Source organism: Netta rufina, assembly GCF_964035555.1.
Source record: "Netta rufina genome assembly, chromosome: 7".
Taxonomy (NCBI): Eukaryota; Metazoa; Chordata; class Aves; order Anseriformes; family Anatidae; genus Netta; species Netta rufina.
The window spans coordinates 19,071,139-19,094,227 of record NC_140130.1 but is presented as its reverse complement, the minus strand read 5'-3'; the positions used below and the strand labels follow the sequence as shown (position 1 = coordinate 19,094,227).

General features: G+C 42.3%; 1 protein-coding gene across 2 annotated transcripts in view; it reads left to right on the top strand.

Moving 5' to 3' along the window:
* Nucleotides 1-9,709: 9,709 nt before the first annotated feature.
* Nucleotides 9,710-23,089, top strand: part of ARHGAP22 (Rho GTPase activating protein 22) — a gene marked incomplete at both ends in the record, with an annotated part of 145,307 nt that continues 131,927 nt past the window's right edge. For both annotated transcript variants that reach the window (XM_084290016.1, XM_084290015.1), the window contains one exon: nucleotides 9,710-9,743. In XM_084290016.1, the coding sequence (XP_084146142.1) occupies nucleotides 9,710-9,743 (34 nt within the window). The remainder of the gene's footprint in view (nucleotides 9,744-23,089) is intronic.

Here is a 23,089-nt window from a genome sequence, read left to right as displayed (position 1 = left end):
CAGCAGCTGCTTGTTAGATAGGAATCCCTTTTGCTGCACTGCTATCCCAGGGCTGGAGAGCAGTGGCTCAGAGCTGACAACCCATAAAATTATTTCTGGATGTCTGTGTGTTAGGATGCCAGTCCAGACACTGGGTCTTGGGATGCCTCTGCTTGAAGTTATTGCCTCTTTGTGAGCAGATGGATGTGAATGGCATGGCTCACATGGAGGTCTAAGAAGACTTACTCAGTATTTAGGGTTTTTAAGCTGCACAAAAAGAGACCAGTCTTGAAGTGAAACTTAAACCATTGTTTTGTAGCTCAGTCAATCACTACAACAAGCTTAAAGGGAAGCGTAGTTGCCTTGTGAAGGAAGCAGAAAGTTCTTTGGTCTACCTCATGAGAGTGTGGGATAAACATGCATTCAGAGTGTAATCTACAAGGTTTATGTCTCCATCATGTCAATTACATTGCAACAAACTAGTACCAGAGCCTATGCTCAGAGCAGTGAGAGAGTTACCAGCATCTTTACCAAAAAAAAAAAAAAAAAAGTCAGTCCCACGGCTTGTGTTTCATTCTCCACAGTTGGAGATGTAGCTCAGAGGTGGAACTCATCTGAAGAGCCTTCCTGAATGCACAGATAACAAGCGTATGATTAAATATTTCATGTGGTCAGGCCAGGCTCTAGTGGTAATTTTTCTTTCTATTTGAAATCATTTCCATTGAACTTTTATATTTCTTTTATTTCTTAATTGTTGCTTAAGTGAGAAAAGAATAAAGACGAAAAATTCAGCCTGTCTTTGCCCCATACAAGCATGCCTCTAAGAGATATTCAGAGCCCTTCCTTTACCACGCAGCTATTCTATCCATGCAGACCACAAATATGAAACTATACCTTGCAGCCTTTTAGCCCCCACCCCAGCTCCAGACATTACCTGTTTGCTGTGTCTCAGAGGTAGCATCAGCAGCCTGCATTCAGAGCATTTCATGTGTTGGCACCTTCGCCTCCAAGTGTCACCAGGTGGCAGCACAGCAGAAGGGCTCTCGAGGTCTGATGCCACAGAAAGCCTAGAAATCATGCAAAGCTGCAAGTAGGCAGTTCGTTCTCATGTTATAATTGTAGCTCCCATAGGTTTTCTTCAGTCCGTCTTAAATAAGGAGAAAGGAGAGTACATCATAGAACAAAATATTATGACTTTCGTTCCTGTATATACTTTCAGCAATTTAAACTTTTATAGAATTACATTTCAAGCTTCTGGAATGGACACATTTTGGTTGGGCACCCAGCAGAGAAGCCACTTGGAACACAGTGGTCTGTTTTGACCCTCCCATTCTAGGGGCACAGAAGCTGTCAGCATGCAGCACAGCAGATAAAGGATTATGAACAAAGAATGGAGCTTGATGTGGGTAGGAAATTGCTTGTAAACTTGGTCAACTTGTTTGGTCAACTTGGCAAATAGTTTCAGAAGAAAAAAAAATCAGGGACATGTAAAGGAAGATTTTTTTTCCTATTATTATTATTTATTTTTATTTTTTCCCCAATACTTTTGGAGCAAACCTAGTCGACATTGTTTTGAAAAGGCAACTTGCATTTAAACGTTGAACAAAAATGTAAGTAAGGTGATTAAATGTAAGAAAGATGCTGATTAAAGCATCACAAACAAAACAAACAAAAAGAATATCCAGAGACAAATGTCATTTGGGGGGTGTTAAATCATAGCCACATTTTTGGGAGGTTATTTTGTTGTTCTTAAAGAAAAAAAATCCTATTCACACAGTTCTGTTTCTATAAATCCAATAATATATTTTTTTTTTCAGCGTTATTACTTTCCAAGCTGTAAATTCCCTGCAGTAACACTAGCTTAGGAACTGTCTTCATAAGGATTTAGAACCTTTTTTTTTTTTGGTGCTGCAATATTTCTGATATTCAATTGTGGTATCTCTCTGCAGACTCAGTACACTGCAGCTGCTGCGAGTCTGTAAACATGAACAACCTGCACATGAGATCATATTTGAGAAGGTATTTGTGTAAATACACAGATGGGTAGTTCAAATAGGCATGTTCCATATATTGATATTGGGGAAGAGAAAGGAAGGATGTAAATGTCATCTTCCAGGAAACAGGAATCATTGAAAAGGTGGTGTTGATTATCAAAATTAAGAGCACTTTTATTAGGATTGTATCTGCTTTAAACTGAATGCTGATTTTATAAGAACATGACCACTAAATGATTGTTCCCCCATGGAAATGCTGGTATTGTTATTTAAAAAACAAAAATGTGTTTCACATTTTCCAGTTATATTTTGATCCAAACGAATTTACAGGAAAAAAAAATTCAGGTCACAGTTTTGCTTAGTAAGTAAAACTACTTGTTTTAAATCTATTTTATAGTGCATTTTATTTCCATACATCTCTACAAAATTATCATCTGAGTGGTCAGTATTATAATCTCTATTTTACAGGCTGGAAAACAGAGACATTAATAACTGAAGTGACATAACCAGGGCCAGGTTGCCACCCAGTGACAGAGCCAAAGAAACTATCTGGCCTCCGAGACACAAGTCCAGAAGTCATTAGTATTTACAATTCAATTTTGATTTAGTTATTTTCTCTCCTGCTTATTTTTTTTTTGAAATAGAAAAAAATTGTCAGTGTTAAAATAACATCACTTCTGAAATTTTTAACTCCCATCATTTTTCACCTAACCTCCAGTTTTAACCCTAGTTTCATTTTGCATCAGATCAGACTAAGTGAGTACAGTTTTTCCTGAGACAGCAGGAAGAGACATATTTCTGAAGATGCCAGCCTCAGTCCCCAGTGTCTAAAATATGCATGCACTGCTCTTTGGCTCTTGCCACTAAAAGAAATAATCCATTCTGCAACAATAGCATTTAACATTTAAATAATGCATTTCTGTATTTCCTCTCTGAATAAAGGACCTCATTTCTCTTAGGCCTACAAATATAAGTGACTGCCCATGTTTCTGCTTTTTAATGCAGCTGATTCATGAGGTTCTGCAGCTCCTGACTAACGAGTGTATTCCTGTCACTGATCTCAAGTGTGCAGGGAAAATCTCGACACGTAGAGGAACAGGTGAGTGAGAAAAAAAATACAGTAACCTCTCCAGACATGTCTGGGACTGTCAGAGCAATTCCAACAAATTTTCTTAGATTTGAGTGAGAGCAGGCTGATGTCAAGATACAACTGGAGGCCTGGCTGTATAGACAATACAATTAGAATTAGAGACCTGGGCTAGACAGCAGAGCTACCTAGGACTTAGACATACAGCTTCCTTTCACTATGAAGTTTGAGGCTCTATGCTTTGCTTACATAATACAAAATCCAAACAATATGATTTACTCCAATAATTTCTGATCCAGCAGGTCAGTTAAGCATGTATTTTGATGTAGGACAAGTGAGTAGTCTCTTATGGTTTCAGTTATGCTAATCCCATACTTCATGCTAAACTTAATTTCCTGATTCCAGTATAGCAAAACACTTAAATTTAGGGAAATTCAGAATTAAATTCATAGAGAAATTCCAAGAAAAGACTCATCTATTTGAAAGAGGTAATGATGTGGGGAAGAACCTCAGCTGCTATTTACCTGATCTGACAGATGTGATTGCAGTAGCAGGTCTGCTAGACCTGTGATGATATGAGGGTGTCAGTGAAGCAAGGGTTAGAGAGAGAAGTAGCATTTTGCTAGACCAACAGGTATAGCAGCAAAAACCATCTTTCAGACAGGCTCACAAAAATGGGGGAGAAAAGGAAGCTCTGGAGGTTATCTAGGCCAGCCTTCTGGTTGGAACAGGCCTACTACCAAAACTAGCCTAGCCTAGCCATCTTAAAAGCCTCTGAATACCTGCTTTCTTTGTATCCATCCCAGTATTTCACCATTGTCCTGGTGAAAAAGTTTTCTTAGTCTCCAAACTGAATTCCTAAGATGAAACCAGGCAGACATTGCTTTCCGTTTTATTATCTGCCACTACCAAGAAGCTTTGAGTTACATGGTCTTTGAAAAAAACATTTAACTTGTTGTGGACTGATACTAGATCCCCCATTAGTCTCTCTGCCAGATTAAGCAAGCTTCAACATTTTCTTCCTTGTAGGTAGTGTACCCTGGCTCTCCAACAATCTGAGTAGCACTTGCTCAGAGGTTTTTATTGTATTTGTGTTGTTTATATTATTGTATTGAATTTATATATTGGTTTTATATTAATAATCTGTCTTGTCTGCCTCCAACATATGAAGGTACATCACAAAACAGAGTTGGAAATCTTTTTCACATAATTCAGAACTGTCTAGACTTTCTTTTGTTATTTCTTTTATTGTATAATGACTTATCGGAAGTCAGAAATTTCTGTTAAAGATTTTCCTTCTCCTTAGTATATTACACCCCCTCAATATGGTCAGAGACTATTATGCTTATAGCAAGACCAGAAAAAGGGCACATCAACATCTTTGGTGTTTGTCAGCAGTAAACAAAAAAGAGGGAAAGAAAATACAAATTCAAGTTTTCTTTATCTACCATGAAGAATAACACAATTCTCTAACTGTGTTTGCAGGTCACTTAAGCAAAATACCTAATACTCCTACCTGAGGGGCACACTTTCAAATTAAGTCAACTGATTTTCAGGTATTTGCTACAGTAGCAGAAGAGGTCTTGTAGGGATATAAGCATTCAGCATGTTCATCACTGCAGAAAGAGGAAAAATTGAAGCCATCTTTGGCCATCAGCATTATGGCTGCTTGTTTAGTTTCTTCCCATACTCAGGTTTATGACAGCTGTATTACAGCCTTCTCTCAGGCAGTAGCTGCTGCTCTCTGGAGAAGCTCGTACAGCCTGAAATGAAAGATGAATGTTCTTGACCTACTTGTAGAATGAGACTAGATAGGAAGGAACAGTGACTGCAAAAGATTGTTAAAGATACCCAAAAGTTGCCTGGCTTCACTCTGCAAAACATTTAAAGTTATTCTTGTTTATAGTTTCCACTTTGTCCCATGTTTCTGATTGTATTTCTGTAAGATCATAATTCTGCCCTTTCTTAGGAGCCTAGAAGTGTTTGGCACATTCACTGCCTCATCTGAAAAATATTACCTCTGGGAGACCCAAGATGCCATTAGGCTTACTTAAAATAAATAAATAAGTAAATAAAATAACCCAAACCTAAAGAAATTGCTCCATTTATGTTTTAGTTACAGATAATCCCTGAAGTTTTTTCTGAACTGTTGACTTTTTCCTCCCCACCACAAAAATACCCTTCAAGCTTTCAGTTGTTTCCAGAGCAGATCTAGAGCATCAACACAGCATCCTCCATTATGCATTATCCACTTACCTAGTACTAGAGGTCATTTTTAAAGGTCCACATATTTCTTGCTGTGTCTTCTAAGAGTGCCAATAAAAATACTGATTACTGACAGCTGAAAGACTGGCAATGCTTTTCACCTGGAAAATCAGACGGCAGCATCCTCAAGAGGTTTTGATCACTTAGTCTGGAAGCAAAGGTCATATCAAATTGAAATTTCTTCTGGTCATTAGATACTTCAAACGATATCTATTTACTGCTCAATCTTTTTTAGCAAGAGAACTTCCACAGTTCCTATACACATATTTATTCCAGCTTGTCTTGCAAAGGCAATGCTGCTGCAATTATTGATCTGAAAATGCATACCAAAGTCCTTTCTTCTTTGGATCCTTTTCCATCAACTTCATTTTATACAGTAAGAGAACAAATTCTAACCAAATGAAGTTGCAATCTAAACAAACTGGATCTGGTTTTCAATGGTGCCAAAGTCCAGGGTGATTAGATCTTGGGCTTTGATCCAGACCCATCTTGCTTATGAGTAAAGAAAATGTATCAATCAGCTAGTTACAACAAGTCCTTGGCCTGCATATGGTAGCAGAAGATGAGGAGGAGGAAAGAAGGATATGCCATGCAGTAATTGGTGGGTGACAGCATGCTGCACATGCAGCCTGGGGAAATAGAGATCCATTCAATGCCCCCCACACAGATTCAGCAACTTCACTGGCCCACGCACTCTTCCGTCGCAAGTACCCGACATGTTTCATAGCCTCTAGCCATCAGCCCTGGCGCCAGTAGATGAATCATATCTTCTATGAGTGTCCCCACTGCAATAACTTACTAACATTATCATCCACTGGATTTAGATAATGTTTGCCAATCCCAGGTCTCAAAACACTGCATGGAGGTGGATAGGGCCTGGGGCTCAGTGTCTTTCATGTGACCAAAGGAAATGAGTCAGCATTAAGTCTGTAGGCTTCACCTCCACACTCTACTCAAGTTTTCTAACCCCTAGGCCATACCATTTGCTATCATTATGTGCTTAACAACCAATGGTAAACACTTGTGACATACAGAATGTTTTTTCCACGTTCCAAAGAGGTGACAGATAATTAAGGAACACATTTATTTTTAGATTCACACAAGAAGCAGATAATAACAGTTCTCTAGTCCTTGGTTAGTCAGCCAATTCCTATTTTCTCACCCTGTAGATGGTTACTGCTCTGTGACACACAATCTGTATCTAGACCAGTGATTTCCAGTAATAGGTACACACATAAATGTTGTTATCTCAAGCCATCAGGAGGGACCCTCTTGCCTCAGATCAGTCACAGTGGTCTTATTGTCAACAACCACACAGCTTCACTGGTCTTTTTAAGAAGCCTGGGGAACTGGTTCATCTTTGACCTAGCTCTAGAACAGGATAAGCCCCAGACTGCTAGGGACTTTCTGAAGCAACAGATGTATGTTGTTTAGAATTATTAGTACAAAGATTTACACTGAGGTTCGGCATGTGACTTTAGGTATCCTTAAGCTGGGGAGACCACACAGCTGCATTCTCTGGTATCTCTGTTCAAATTCTCTGATCAGGATATTCTTAAACTCTATTCAAAGATACCCACACCAAATAGGAGGGGAGAGCTTATGTCATAAAGCTGTATTTCCATTTTTCTCAGTTTCCATTTAGCAATGAAACAGCTTAATACAGAGAGAATAAGCCAAATCAGCTGTTACTGAAGTTTATTTTTTCCCCCTACTGCATGGCCTTCTACAGAGTTGCTTTTTATATAGAAGGGTGTATGTATATTTGTTAAGAAGTCATATTGTCAGGTATATATGTGGAAGGAGCATCTGGCCGTGGTGTGGGGCAGGCACAGGTGAAGAGGTGACCTGGGTTGCAGATGAAGCAGCACTTGAGGCAGAGCCAGGACATCCCCAGCCATACTTCAAGGGCAGGGGTCCTTTGAGGTGTGGTTCAGTGGAGGTGGTGCAGCCTAGGGACACGCATCCCAAGAAACTGCCTGTAGGATGGAAAGAGGCTCTGAAACTTGTGAGCGACTTAAGGTACAAACCATTGAGATCTCTTGCCCCAGCTATCCTGCTCAGTGTAGGTAGCTTGGTATACAGTCTTCAATGGTTAAACATTCCCATAGGCTCTGGTTCACCCATGACACTTGCTAGGTTACCTTTCTGTTGGACCTATTCTCAGTTTTTCTTTCAGGAAGTACTTTAAATTGTCAGACCAAAAGCACTGCAGCCTTCAGTGCTGAGATGATTTTTTTTCTCTCCTAGCTGGCAATTTTTAATAGTTTTTGTTGTTGTTGTTGTTGTTGTTTTCCCCTGACAGTTTATTTTCCCATAAAAGTACATCTGGGAGACTCAGATATGAATTTCTTATGATTGATCTGTGGAAAAAATAGGAATTTTTTGACTTCTAAAAAAAGATTTCAATTGTTTGATTTGAAAATTGCTTTAAGAAGGGCTGATAATCTTGATGTCAAAGCAAAACATTTCAAACAGGATCAAATGGAATGCTTCTGTTTACACTAAGTACTTTGTTTTCAATTAACCAAAAAGACTTCAAAGCTAGTATCTAGGGCTGAACATGGCTGTTATTTATTTGAGTGTTTCCATTTCACCCATGAACATGATAATCAATTATTTATATATAATATCCTTCCCCAGAGATGAAATCAAGCTCTCATGATAAGTGACTTAGCAGGAAGAAGTGTCACCAGTTTCCCGTGAGGTTAGAAGTTCAGTTAACTTTATTTCTTGTTATGTGTTACTGTACACACCTTTTGATTTCCTGCTCAAAGTGCAAAATGATGCAATCTAAATAACATCAAATTGGACAAGAAAAGCTGAAAATATCAAGAAAGAAAGAGGTCTCCTGGACCGTTAGGAAGAATGACTTTTTAATCCAGGCACTGGATAGGAAGTCGGAAGCATAACTTCCCTCAGCTCTTGCTATTGCTGGTTACCCCTGCTGGTGTCAGGGTATTTGCTAAGCATGTTGGCCAAAGGATCACCAGTTAGCTGCTTCTCACCATGCTGAAGCCCAGCTAATATAGATAATTAGTGGGGAGATAACTGCAGGAGCCTGCATATTCAAAACAGATCCCACTTTCAGCCTCATTTACAGGTGCGTAAATCTGAGGCAGCCATTGTGAGCTCAACAGATTTATGATCACTTCTAAGCAGCTGGTTCTACTGGCAGCTAAAGCAGGTAAAGGTCCAAAGCATCTTTGCCATTGTTCCAGCCTTGCACACTAAGTATAATTTCTGTGGAGGGCCAGAGAGCCTCTTCCACTGCTGGAGATACAACTTCATGGCCAGTGTTCAAGATCCAAAATATGATGCATCTTCTTGGCAAAGAAAGAAGCTGCCAATCTCAGGTGCTTGTTGTCAATGCAACTCAGCAATGTAAACCTGCAGGGTGATGTTGCAGAGCATGCACTTTGCCAGGGAGATGTTTACCCACTTTACTGTGTTGCAAAAGGACCTGCTAGGCAAGAGATAGGGATGGTGAGGAAAGGGCTCATGCTACGAGCAGCCCTTGAGCCCTACGAGCAGGGGCAGAATGTGTCAATTGGATTTGATTTTCATCCAACTATTTGTAGTTTATAGATACTAATTGCTAGTATCTAACTATTTTGTCAACTGTCCTTTACTCTCCCCACTGCTGACTTGCTCCTTCCCAGGATGGGGCGAAGGAGAGTTTAGCAAGGAGTGCAAATAGAAACGACTGGTGCTAGGATGGAGTGCTGGCATTCCCCTGCGCTCATCCCATCAGACTGTCAGTGCAGAGAAGAGCTGTTGTTCTGCGCTGCAGTAACCGTTGTCATTTCTCCCATCTCCCTGGTGCTCGCTGGATTCCCTTCCCAGAAGGGCTGCAGCCCCTGGGTGCTCCCTGCATGCCACTGCCCTGTGGCCCAGCACACTTTGTGTTTCCTTCAGTGCACAACCTTAGCAGATGCACAATCTCCTCGGCGTGTGCTTTGTGCCCTTTTTTCCCCCCAGCTCGAGCTGGGAGAGATTCAGCTCTCCGTCCTTGGCGAGTTGAAGCGTCTGTCGAACGCGACAGGAGGAAGATGCTGAGGGGGGATGCGGGATCCACGCTGCTCCCTGGAAGAGGCATATTAATAACACCGATGCACGGCCAATTAGCAGAAGGAGCCGGGTCCAGCCCTCGTGTCTGCGTGCTAGTGATTTATCGGCAGTAATTACTGAGGCACTCAGCGCTGAGATCGGACGGGAATTAATTCGAGGCCGGATAAATAATGCATGACGGTTTATTTAGCCCCACGTGAAGCGTCGCCCCCGAGCCAGAGCTGGGAGCTGAGCGAGGTGGCGGAGGGCGGCGGCCGGGCCCGGGGCCGCCCGCTGAGGCGAGGCGAGGCGAGGCTGCCGGCAGGGAAGGAGCATGCTGAGCCCCCGGATCCGGCAGGCCCGGCGAGGTGAGTCCTCGGGGGGCGCCGGGCCACACCGGGAAACTTCCCCGGGAGGGCGAGGGGAGGGAGCGGCGGCGGCAGAGGCTCCGGGCAATAAGCGGTGGGTGGGAGGGAGGGGGCTGGCCCCGCGGTGGTCTGCGGTGCCGGGGGGGATTGAAGCGCTGGATTCCGACCTGGGACTCGGTGGAGTCTCTGCACCCCTGTGGGGGTTGCTAATGCTGCGCTTGTCATGCCGAAATTCCTGCTGGCGGCTGGCGGCAGGTGTGGCAGGCTCACCTGCGGCACCTCGCAGCAGCGGGCTGCTGGAGCGCGCTGCCCCTCCGGGCCGGGATGCAGGCGCTGGGGAAAGTCACTTGGTGGGAGCTGCTGGCGAGGACAAAGGAAGGAAGGGAGGAAAACCTGCTCTGGGTCTGCAACAGCTGCTTAGAGCAGTCCCGCAGCCCTGCTAGTAAAGCGATCGGCAAGGGCTGGGCACGGCTCGCCTGGAGGAGATGCTGTGGCAGGGGCTGCGTTGGGTGATCTCCTGCTGCTGCTCCGGCTCCTCTCTTGACATGGCATTTGTTGAGCATCATTGCCATTCACAGCCTAATGGCAGTCTCGGGAGGATATCTTCCCGCCCATCAGAAACAGATTAATGTCACTTAGGAGCAAAAGCAGACACAGAAGCGTATGTAAAGATTAGGTTTTTCCTCTGCCATGCCAGCGTTATAAAATAGAAAAGCGTCACTGGTTCTAACTGCTGTGATTCTGAGACAGATAATACCAGATACATGTCACTTTGGGTCATACATATCTATCTAAAAGCAATGTTTTGCTCTGAACAGTCCTTAAAATACCAACAGTCCATTAAGTAGCAGTATCTTAGGAAAAAGAAAAAAAAAAAAAAAAGAAGAAGCTTTCTGCTATTTGGGTTGTATATATGCAATCTCATCCACACTAATTCATAGGTACTTGTATTTTACTTGCACAATTTTGTAGAAGTTCAGCACATCTTTTGTAGATGCTGCCTCTTTGCCATTCCCCTTCTAAGGGGTGTCTGATCTTATTTAAGTGTTTTAATACATTTATTATGTAGCATTCCTGTGGGTTATTGTAGCTCTGATGAGATACAAGCTAATTGATGTGACTAAAGTGGTACAGGAAATCTGTGGCAGAGGAAGGAAACAGGCTTTCACAACTATATGCTGTACTACCACTTTTTTCATCTAGAAGAGAATATAAATATATATTGAAGTCTAGTTATGAGGCATATCCTAGATCCCTGTGGGTTACTGATGCTCAGAAGACAAACTGTAGTGTACTTCTGTGATTCAATTTCAATTTATAGCAATATATGTCATTCTCTCAGGGTTTGATCTGAGTTTGGTTTGTTAACTGTGCAGTGGTAGGTTTATTTCTGAGTGAATTTAGAGCTCATGGAAAGAGCTGTCTTGATGCCTTTTGAAATGTAAGGAATTTTCCTACTTTTGTAATGCCTTGGCAAAATATTAGTTACCAGGCTGGGCCTAATCCTGCAAGGCTCTTCTATAGCTGTCATTCATAGGAGCTGCAAACAGGCAGTGCTGAAGATGGCTGAATGTTTCTTTGAAGGTAAGCGTCCCACCTTGCAAGACTGAAGTGAATATAAAATGGTTGTTCTTGCTCCCTGACCTCTCTGCTGGGGTTGTTAATGAAGGTTCAGATAGTAAAAGGTGAGCAAGCAACGTATTGAGAAGGGCTGCACAAATCTTTAGCTGATGGTGAGCATCAACAAGGTCTGGAAATCCACAAGCTGCTGCATGAGCTTTGTTGACTTCAGGGCAGGCTGTTAGCTCTGCTACTGAGGACTTAGTTGTTGGCAGCATAACTTCTCTGAGCAGATGAGAAGGGACCAAAAAGAATGCTCTGGCTACAGACTCTGGGTTCACTGGAGTGTGATGGGAGGCAGTAATAAAGTGGAACCCAGAGATGTTCTTGTATTTACTGTAGATTTATTGTGGTTGAATTACTCAAGCTACCTTGTCTGTATGTGCTCCTCTTTGCTTCAGGCTCCCTGCATCTGTTCACATAGGTCCTGGGTTTAAAGACATTAAGGCTTTTCAGAGTGTTGAGTCTGACATCTGGGGTGTAGCTCTCAATATCCGTGATAGGTATGGTAGAGAACAAAGATAACTGGCCTTACGAGAGGTAACTGTCAGTGTAATGTAGTCCTTGCCATTTCATCAGCAAGCTCGCATCTGTAACTCAGACACATTCATTTAAGAGGTACATTGTTTTCATAATGCCTAGTAAGGTGTAAAATCTCACAGACTGGAAATCTTAATGTGCCTAAATGGGCCTTCTGGAAAATCATTCATCCTGGTTAGGCCTGAATGGATTTTACATTATTTTTTCATCTACAGTGTTTTATGTACAGCAGTTGGCGGACTCCAGAATTCTGAAATAAGTGACTGCAATGGAAAACATCTCCTATTCTCACATTCTTTCCTGTCACTTACTGTGATGGGGCATAAAAATGCTGTCTTCCAAAGTGGAGGCAAGAGAACTTTAAGTATGGAGAGCAGGGAAAGCAGTTTTCAGACTCCATCCTTCAGTCTCAAGGAATGCATTTTTGTTTCATTGCCCTTAAGGTATGAAAAAATGAAGCAAAACATTTGCTGCTTTTCTGAGAAATTCTTAGACTGTATCTGACCAGTTGCTTTTAAATGTGCTTGGCAATAGAAGCTGGACTGGCTACAAGTTTGCACATTTGTTTTTTAATAAGTGTTATGAAGGTATTGCTCTCTATCGCAAAAGAACTGCTGACATGATAGATTCTTTACCGTATTCCTGTCTTCAGCACAGTCTGTCTCAGTTATATAGGCATGAAGAACTACATGTAACCTTCTCTTACTAGGACTTTGTACTAGTGGGTGTCTGACATTAAGGAATTGTCTGCACTTCTCTGATCTATTATTTCTGTTTGGCTGCACATTCACGCATATGTTGCAGTATGTTGAAAATTTTATTCACAGTCATAAGAATTACTTTTTTTTTTTTTTTTTTTTACTGTTTAATTAAAACTTAGAGACTGGAAAAGATGATGGGAAACATTTTAGCTAGCTAGCCTGCTGCAGGCAGGCTGTTTTTTCCTCAGGTATCCTTCAACATACCTGTCGTAAAATTGCATTATTCCCCTCTTTCTTGTTTTTTTTTTTTCTTTTTTTTTTTTTTTTTTCTTTTCTGAAACTCATCATAATTCAATTTTAATGAAAAGTGGGCTTTAGCATACTTAAAACATTTCTAAGAATGATGTATAGTAATCTTGGCAGGAGGAACTTTAGAGGGTAAAGTATTATTATACCCCTCTGGGAGTGTGCACATGTACAATGTAAGCTTCATGTGCTTGCAGTGAGGACAGCTATGCTTTAATATTCAGTGCTTTTGCAATGGTGTCATTGTATTTTTAATGAAAGTGCTGTTTCTTTGATTTCTGGAGCACAGATACACTATACTTAAACTGATTTCTTACGGCACTAAGGATACACGATTGTTCAGTCTCCATCCTAACAATTTGTGATCTGGTTGGCTAAATCCAGACAGACTTGAAAGGAGAAAAGACAAGTCAAAATACAGTTGACTCCTATAAGCTCAAAGAAAATTGGAGGCAGGATAGAGGAAAGATAACCATATCTGTGTATCCAGAGAAAACTCTCATATAATACTCAACAGAAATATATGTTCTGAAAGAAAATGCCCAAATGACTATGCAAAAGACACATTGATGATCTTGTAAATGCACACACATGTTCAAGTTAGCCAGAAAGTTAAGGGGTATAGGAATGTAATGTGTTGTTGGGGATGATCCTGTATAGGACCAAAATAGTACTGGTGCAAAACAGAGCCCCTTAAAATTCATATGTAGTAAGGATATTAGTTACATGCCATTAACTGTCTAACAAATGCACTCCTAAGGATCTGCACTATTTGCTAATGTAGACATCTCCGAAATTGTCAGTCACAACACGCCTATTGAGAACTGATAATTTTATTTCAATCCATTACTTGAGGCCAACACTTCACTACCATTTCATAGAACTTCACAATTCATAATGGATTTGCCTTTGCATATGCTACGTTTCACAGTTAACATTTACATTCTGTGGATTAGGGAAAACTCCAAGGCAAAGCTAGTACTTGAAACAAGTTTCCTGAAGTTTAGTGTAGTGTGAAAGAATACTGAATTATCCTTCCTCCTTGTTCAGCAGCTTTTAACTGGCCATTCTGTGTCACCAGAACACATCTGACTGTAAGAACTCACCAGCTAAGGGCTTAGATATCTGAATGCAACCCTGCAACCTTAGTTCTTGAGCAGGTGGAGGACAATAGGATGAATGTACTGGTATGAAATTGTGGGGTTTGCTAGTGGTAACTTATTTCTGTACAGAAATATGGAGCGATTGGGGTCATCCCTTTAAAGATTTCCTGTCTAAATGAAATTGCTATTAATCACTTCTTCAAGAAGCCTTAACAACAGCAGAAAGCTATCAACCAGTCATGGCTTTCAGAAGGTCTCATCTAGCCTGAGTTTGCCAGGCTTAGGAATGAACTTTGATGTGCAACATCTCTGGAAAACGAATAGGGCATTTTTATACCAGTGAAGGTGACCTCTGACTCTGTTAGAAGATGCTGCTTATTCAGAGTCATATTTGGCTAAGCTAGTTAATTTTTCAGTACCATTGACACTGTTCAGGTCCCAGGGGCTGGGCCGCATCTAAGAAGCAACCACACAGGCCCAGTAGCAGGTGCCGATAGCAAGACTGCAACAGGAAAAGCTGAGATGAGGCCTAACAAGGGAACAAAAAATAGCGATTAAATGAGATTTCAACACAAAGGAGAAGAAAAAGTGTGAAAATTAGTTTATGGGGGGAAAAAAAGGGGGATATGGAAGAGAGAAGACATTAGGAACTGTGAAGTAAATGGAGTTCATAATATCCCAGAGGCAGCCAAACAGTCTAAAGTGCAATCTGGCTTCTCTGGTTACTGAGGGATCAACCCTCTGGCTTTTTTCTGAGTCCTCTACAGAAGGCATTCCTGCTGCCCTGTGCACAGCAGTTAATTGTCACATTGCTATTTTCCTCAGGCATACAGGGCAAACTGGGGGCATCTTTGCTCTCAACTCCTGCCTATCAGTGACTTCTCTTAGCAGGGACCAGCACCACACTGCTGGGGCAGGCCCTAGATCTCAAGGACTGCCCAGTGCAGGCTCCTCAGGCTGTACCCCCTTCAAAATCATGCTGCATGAAAAGCTTGTTTCTCTGGCTAGTGTGAAGCAGAAAAGGGGAACTCTCACAGACACCTGGTCCCCTTCACAAACCACAGCTTTGCACCTGCAGCCTCTTAGCTCTGTGGAGAGGAACTCTGAGGGCTCTGCAGCCCCGATGATGCAGCTCTGGTTTGAGGGGCTGATGTTGCACACAGCTATTCCAAAGCATGTGGGTGGCCTGCACCTTGGCACCTCCATCTTACCAGGCAAACAATAACACCCAGCCTTGTACTCTTGCAACCAAAGTCGGTAGCCCTGGAGCTGTGAACTCCTCCAGAAATTTCAAGCCCCTGAGAGCCCACCAACACAGGTGGGAGCACACCAGCCCCCATGGTGTGGAGCAATCAGAGTCACTAGCTGCAGCTGGCATGGCAGGGTCAACATTACACTGGAGAAGCCCAGCTGCAAGGAGGAGGCTCACTATATCCCTTCCTAGAAATAGGGTTTCTTTGAGACAGAAGAGGCAATTTCAGGAGCTGTGTTCTAGAAAGGTATGTGGGTAAAAGGCTAGAGTGAAATGCTAGTAAAACCAATTTAGTTTATGGCTTGTGGTTTGTGAACTTGTGTGAGGAGCCTCTGAGGCACTGTGGGGCAAGCCCTGTTTGTGGTGTGAGTCTCAGTCTCATCTCCTTGCTTTGGAGAAACGTGAGGTAAAGCTGCTGAGTTGAGCTTAAAATCCTAAGAAAATGCTGTGGGCTGTTGAGGGAGGCATTGGGGTTGGAGCCTGGTGTGCTGCTGGGCTAGTTGCTTATAGGTGCCCTGAAGGCAGGAGGAAAGAATAGCCCCAAACCGGACGGGGAAGCTTGGGGTGGATAAATAAGAGTGTGGGTGTCCCTGTGTGCTGTGTCTGGCACTAGGGAGGTGAAAGAGGTAGGGGATTATTCCTGTCCTGTTGGTAGTGGTCAGTCTCCTAGCACTTCCCTATTTTGGTAAGGGATGTGCAGCGCAGTGAGCTGTATTACCAGCTTTATGCTCTGTCTCTGTCTGGTTCAGTGGCTGTGTGTATGTAGGGGAAGGTCTTAGAAACTGATAACTGGGGCATAACTCCAGAGAGAGAGGTTCAGCTCCTGCTGCTACTCGGTGGTATGATCCATGACAGAAGGACCTGGGCTGTTCAGAGGGGTGAGCCTCTCTATCCCTGTGGAGATGCCTTTTCCCTTCCACATGGGTTTTGTGGTGTATGCTGAGCTAGGTGAAGCTTTTGGCAATAGCAGTGTTCTGGCCCGGCCTGAGGCTCAGGCAGGAGATCACCTTCCGTAGAGCAAGCCCCAAAACTTTGTAGGCAAGCGGCTATTACTGGGCGCACGCCATTTGGATTTGAAATAACGAGCCACGGCCTCGCCTCCTGGGCAATGTTTGAGGCCTTAGGAAGGAGCAGTAACACCGCTTGAAGGGCAGCTGGGCTGCCAGGGAGATAAACTGCGTGTGGGGGGAAATTAAATATTTAAAAGTGAAAAAGCCATAGGCTTTCTAATTTAGCTGTAAAACACCTGCTGAGCAAGCACAGGCTGGCAAAGAGCACAGTGGTAGCACTACAAATGCTGGCACCTCGCTCCTGGGAGGTCAGTCACCTGCTCCTTCTGGAGCCTGTATAAATGTATTCCTTTTCATTGCAAGGTTACTACCAGAATTACGTTATTTTTCCTTGTTGGTTTCCTTTCACATTGCTGGTAGTTAATAGGCAAGCGCAGCAGTATAAACAGCTTGATGTGTTTTCTCCAGCTGCCTGCATAATAGGCAGAGGTAGTTTGAGGCAATGATGAAGGCCCTCCCACACCATGATGGCAGGGGGGGAACCCCTTGATGAGGGTGCAGTGTGAGCCATCTGGTGAGCTGGAAAAGGAAAGGAAAGGATCCATGCCCAGGCCTGTATGTGTTCAAGGTATTTGAAACTAGCATGGGGGAGGGAGGCTGCTGCTGACAGTCCTTCTAGCGTGTTTGCCTTCATCAGAGCTTCTCTGTGTGTGTCTCATGCCCAAAAGAGAGTAAATTTGTCTTTATGAATAGCTTAATAGGGGAGATACTAGGTGTTCTCTGGAGTTTAAAAAAGTTGCTTGGAGTATCTTTCCTCTTAACGCATGTAATTAAAAGCACATTATGCTTTTAAGTTCACATTATTTGTGAACTCCTTGAAGTTAACAAACAAAAACTACACCCAAAACTATGGTGTGTGGTGTTAAATTGGACTCGATGATCCTTCTGGGTCCCTTCCAACTTGGGATATTCTATGAAGTGAGGAGGAAGCTGTATACACTTGTTCTAAGGTGAAGTGGTTACGCTGCAGGAGAAAGGATTGGATCAATCATGATCTCTGGGAGGACTGTCGGCAGGGAGTTTCACAGTCTAATACTTAACCTTGTGTAGACCTCCAAGTTAGGAGAACCCCTCCCTATGGTATTAGCTCATGACATTTTGTTACAAACAGCCAAATAATTTGTGTACTTGTGTTCAGATTATGAGACACGTAGGAGTAAGAATTCCTGGATTTTTTCTAGCTCTGTCTCCCAAATAAATAACCTTGTCACTAAGGCAAGTCACTGAGGGACCTGTTTTACAGAGAAGGGGACAGGTGCTGTTTGCACACGGAAAACAGACATAACAAATGTTGAAATCAACATTGAGCTGTTGGTGTAATGCCCTAAGAGTAGTGTAGGAATGAATACCTGTGGTGATCTTTGTATAAGAGAAATGAGGTATTGCTGAATATGGGGAGGTTTTATTCCTGAAAGCAGCTGGCTGACATTATCACTTCAGTGTTACTGACAAAAGGCCTTGACAAAGTTTTCTCTACTCCTGGTTACCATTTTCAGTTCACAATAATTTGGGGAAGTGGTATTCTAGGGAGTGTGGCAGACAAATGTCTCCGGTTAGTATAAGATACCAGTGACGTTGGCATCCACTGCAGTATCTGAAGAATATGGACCAAGTACTTGGCATGTCACGGGTATTAATATTTGTTATAAATGCATTGGTGAATGCAGGGTATATGACTAACTTGAATTATGATGCAGCAGACCTATGTGCTGTATCTGTAGTGCTGAAGAGCTGCAGCCTTGACCAGGATCCCACAGTGTTTGGTGCTGTACAAGTTTAGTACAGTCCCTGCTCCAACATGAATGTGATTGTGGCCAGTGTATTTTGTCTGTCCCTCAGTCCACCATGGCTAGGAACACTATTTAAAATTAAATCTTAAATCCATACCCACTGGGAAGATTACAAGAGGTTTTTACTGATTGTGGAGGGGGCACAAGCTATTTATTCAGTCGTCTTTCTGTGACCTGACTTGACTCGCTAAAATAGCAGGGGAAAAGAAATCTGAGATGACTTCCTGGCATTCCGGAGAGTAACTATTCTTATAAAAAGGTCTGAGCTTGTCAGTGAAGTGTGGGAACATAAGGATGGGTGGATCAGAAGGAAAGAGTGGTGTGGGTGTAGGGAGAAGGGAGTAAGACTTCCCTCTTCTGGCAGCGGTGAGCTGTAGCTCAGTGTGGTTGCCCAAGGAATTGCAGAGCTTTGCCAGCAGCAGGGTGTGAGTTGAGCAGTGCTTGTCAGGTAGGCAGTTCTAACTAACCAGATGGAGATGAGGGACAGTTTTCAAGAGATGCTGCCAAGGTTCAGTGGGAGTGGAGAGTGGTGCTTGGCTTTGCTATGGTTCTGTAGCCCATCGTGTGTGCTTTGGTGGTGAAGGCATGCTTTAAACTGACTCAGCAAATGGATATGAACTAAGTGGCAAATGGATACGAACGAAGTGCTGCTTTGTCCTCTGAACAGTCTGCTGCAGTGGTTCCAGTTGGGAACTGTCAGCGCATGGTGCAGACCTGAAAATGCAGACCTTTGCAGTAAACCGGTTTCTGTACTTGGGCTGTCCAATGGTATGGACTGTAACAGATTTTTACAATAACAAAGGACATAATATGTTGAATTTAGGATTCTGAGCTACTGCTTATGGCATTTACCTATCTTTGTGTCTTCTTGCTAATCATATCTTTCTCTTCTCTGTTTTTCTTTTTTTTTTTTTTTTCTTTTCTGAAAACAAACAGAAAACCAACATTGAATCTCTCTTGATAATGAAACTAAGCTGAACCTGCTGTCTACTGGGATAGAATAGCATGAAATTATAATGGACTGGCTATCCATCTTCTTTGTGTCCCTTTCAATGCTTAACAAATAAATAAAGCATATGAGTATTACTCAAGTGACTACTGTTCAATTAATGGCAGGAGCTTGTAGCTCTCTAGCCTTGTCTGAAGAACAGAGTATTACCTAGCCTTCTCCAAGCCGAGGAACATACACACAAGGCAATGCTGAATGGCTTGCTTAAAATATGATGTGCAGCAAGCTATGCAAAACTACTTCATCCTGTTGGGATAGGAGGCCAGTGTTAGTGAAGAAAAGGTTGTAAGAGTGATGAAAGGCAAAATTGAATGGTTGGGCTGTGATGTATTTTGTGCATTTTCTTACAGAGAAGCTAACACATGCTGCTGCTGCATGATCAGTAGCAAACTAGCTGGTACTGAAAATAAAACAACCATTACAGACCCCACGTTGTATCTTGTGTTGAGGGTTAAAAGGCCAGTAGTTAGGGTGCTAAGTGAATGTTGTCTTTATTCCTTGTCCTTTCACAGGCTTTTTTTTTTTTTTTTTTTTGCAGGGGCTTCGCTTACCTGTTGGATACACATTTTCATTTGCCTTGTACAGACAGGGCTGTGCTGTTACTTCAGATACACTGTGAGCAGTAGAACTAAGATGAGAATGGATGGGTGCAACAGCTAAGGCTTAAAGTAAGCCTTCAGTGAAGAGCCATTATATTAATAGTCTGTTACTATAATGTCCAAAAGTTTCACTATCTATTGTTCTACTGCATGTGTCTCTGTCCTTAGTCCAACCTACTGGGTCAGTAGGCAGATCCTGTCTAGTGTCTTCATTTGGAGTAGTTAGGGATGTTTATATACATGTGAATATCCATTTTGGTTTGGATTAACAGCATGCTTTTGAAGCAGATTTGATTATTTCTCCCTAATGTAGAATCAAAGAATTATTTTGGTTGGACTTAAAGAAAATAATAATGGACTTAAAGAAAATCTCTGACATAAGTATTGTGTGGGTCATGGGGGACACAATCTGTTCCACCATGCATGTCTGCTCCCAGTGTTCTGTACTTTCTACTTAGATCTAGCCAAAATAATGTTAGCATATTTCACTGAAGCCACGACCATTTGGGTCACCCTAAAAGATAGCGAAGATTCAAACTGATTGCTACCTTTGTTCAGCCTGATCGCCCCAATGCCTCGTTTAGGTGCACTAACTGCGTACTTGTGCAAAGTAACTGATGAGTATAAGCAATTCTCCTGGTCATATTGCACAGGTCACTGGAGTATAAAATAACTTTTCTGATTTAGAGCATGCCTTATACAGAGCTGACTGTACCATTTGTAAAGTGGTGAAAAGCCATGGCTGTTGTCTTGAACTACACAGAAGACCAAGATTAATTCCTTTATGCCACTCAGAAAGCAGCAGCCCTCAAACCAGTGTCTTGCCTTCTTGGTTTCTGATGGTGTTATGTAAATACTGTAGTATAGGGAGAAGAGTTGTTCCACATGTTCTAAAAGGAAATGCTGCGTACTTATTGAAGATGGATGCGAAGATCTAAGCCTGCTCTGACTCTAGGAAGGCTATAGGCAGCTTTGAGTGCTGCTTTGCCTGGGCTAGTAAACCTTGGAAGAAGCCTGAGCTCAGGGCATGGCAGTGTTAAATAGTTTTCAGTACCTGAAGGAGTATGTATAGAACAGCAGTGTTGTGTGGGTGTACTAACCTGCTAGCTAGCAGGAGATCTTGCCTTCTGTTTTGCCAGGTACTGTCAGCATGCTTACCCTTAAAATATGCTGGTATGTAGAATGTATGCAATCTAATGCTTCAGAACTTTTTGGCATGTGCACATGTTATCGGTGAAGGGGCTAGGCTGCTCAGCAGTGAGTATCTTCATTGTATCTTTACAGCTGGTATAGCTTAAAAAACAAACCAAGTCTGGGCTGTGAAATATTCCACAGTACAGCTGTGGAAGCAGCATCTCCAGAATTTTGTATTTTATCTGAGTTTTTCAGTTGCAAAACCATGCACCGGTCCTGCCCAGACATGTTTGGAGAGATGATGAAGTCCCAAGTAGTTGCAATACAGTTCTAAATCCTCCAGCTCAAGTGTGCTGGTTTATATGCAGTCATTCTTCAGGCTGCCTCTTGTTCTGGTTGATCTCTGAGCCCTTGTGGCTGGGTCTGCTCGCCAGGCCCCTGTTGGACTCTGTCTGCAGTCTTTCTGTTCTGCAGCTGGTACTCTTGGGCAGGACTTGCTTTATTCAGGGACCTGCTGGTTTGCCAGGCACCCTGGTACAGCTTTAGTACATCTTTTCTGAAGTCTTACTTTGGTGTGAGCTTGCATTAGTGCTTCACAAGGAACCAAGGAAGGGTGGTAGAATGCAGCACGTTGTCTTGGTCTGTATAATCCTGGAATATTCTGTATAATGTTCTGAATAGAGAGGTGTAACTTCATTCACTAAAACTAATGGAGCACAACCTGCTGTTATGGCAGTACTCCTAAATGTAGTATGTGTCTTCCAGGTCACAAAATGTGAGCAAGCACTTGGCTGTGCAGCAACCTCTAGATTCAGTGCAGACTGCTACTCTATTTGGCTTCAGAGAACAAAAAGCCATTGCCAGTTTCTTTAAACTTATATCCTTCTAGTTGTCTACATTTTATCACTGATCACCTAGACAATTCTGTGATTTCAAACATTGTTCCCTTAATGTCTTTACTGTGTTTCAAGATGATAAATTCTCAGGTTGTTGAGGAAGTGTCTTGGTTTCATTTGTGCTTGCTGGCAGTGGTATCTCAGCAATCAAATGCAAACACAAATACAGATGTGTACTACAGACAAAACAAATCTGAAGCAAATATTTTTTTCCTACAACTTGGTGAAAAGAAATGTATCTCTTGTGTTGTCGGGGCTTTTTTTGACACTGAGTTAAGTAAAAACTGAGAATATTGCTTATAGTACGTAAGATCTCTTCCTTTTGTGGCTAGTGTTTTAAATACTATCAGAAATAATAGCTGGTGTCACTATGTCATTAGTTGAAGGAACATTAGAACGAAGTGCCTTCACTGAAGGACAATTTGTCAGCCAGACTCTGTTTAATGACTGTATTGATTTAGTTTAATTGCTTATGAAATTTCAAAAGACCACAAGTTTAATTGATATTGAAATTAATCAAGTCAATGCAATTCAATGTCCCTGATTTAGCTAGGTTCTCAATGACTGTTCAAATCTGTAGTGGTCTGAGCAGGGGAAGGAAAGAAGAAACTGTCAAATGTTTTCAGTCAGTACAGTGCTCAGAAAAGGGGAATGGTGTGGGTAGAGAAAGGAAGAAGTGTAGCAGAGGAACTTACCTGTGTTGATGTGCATGCTTAAGATAGACAATCAAAGTGATGAGAAAGTGGTGATGTGTATTGCTCAGAGGCAGGTCTGAGTGGCAACGGACTCTTGTAGATGTCTGATATTCTGGTAATGGGGCGAAGAGGGAGAACTGAAGAGTAACTTTGCATCCCAGCTTGGCCCTGTCTAGATAGGGATTCCCATTTCTGTAAGGAATGGCAGCATGGCTCCATCTGAGTTGGTCTGTCCACTCCTTGGAATAATCTTTGAGTTTAATAGCAAAGGCATGGCAGTCAAGTGTGGGGGTTTTGAAGAGCTTATTTGGTGTATCTCAGGTAGTTAGTACAGCAGTCATTGTTGCTCATCTTTGTTCACAGTGCCTACTCCCACCTTCATCTAGCCAAGACAACATCCATATGGAACATTGCAGACCTTGCAAATACTCCTGCAGCTGGAAGCAATTCTGCTTCTTGCCATTTAATGATTCCTGCCATCTAATGGTTCCTAAAAGAGGTTTGGCTCACTGTTGTTGGCATCAAGGATGTGGATCTATATGGTCTGTAATAAACTTGCTGGGTTGTAATTGTCATTTTTCCTGCTTCTGAGTGGGTATGTCCTGTAGCTGGCATTTCAGTACTGTTGCTT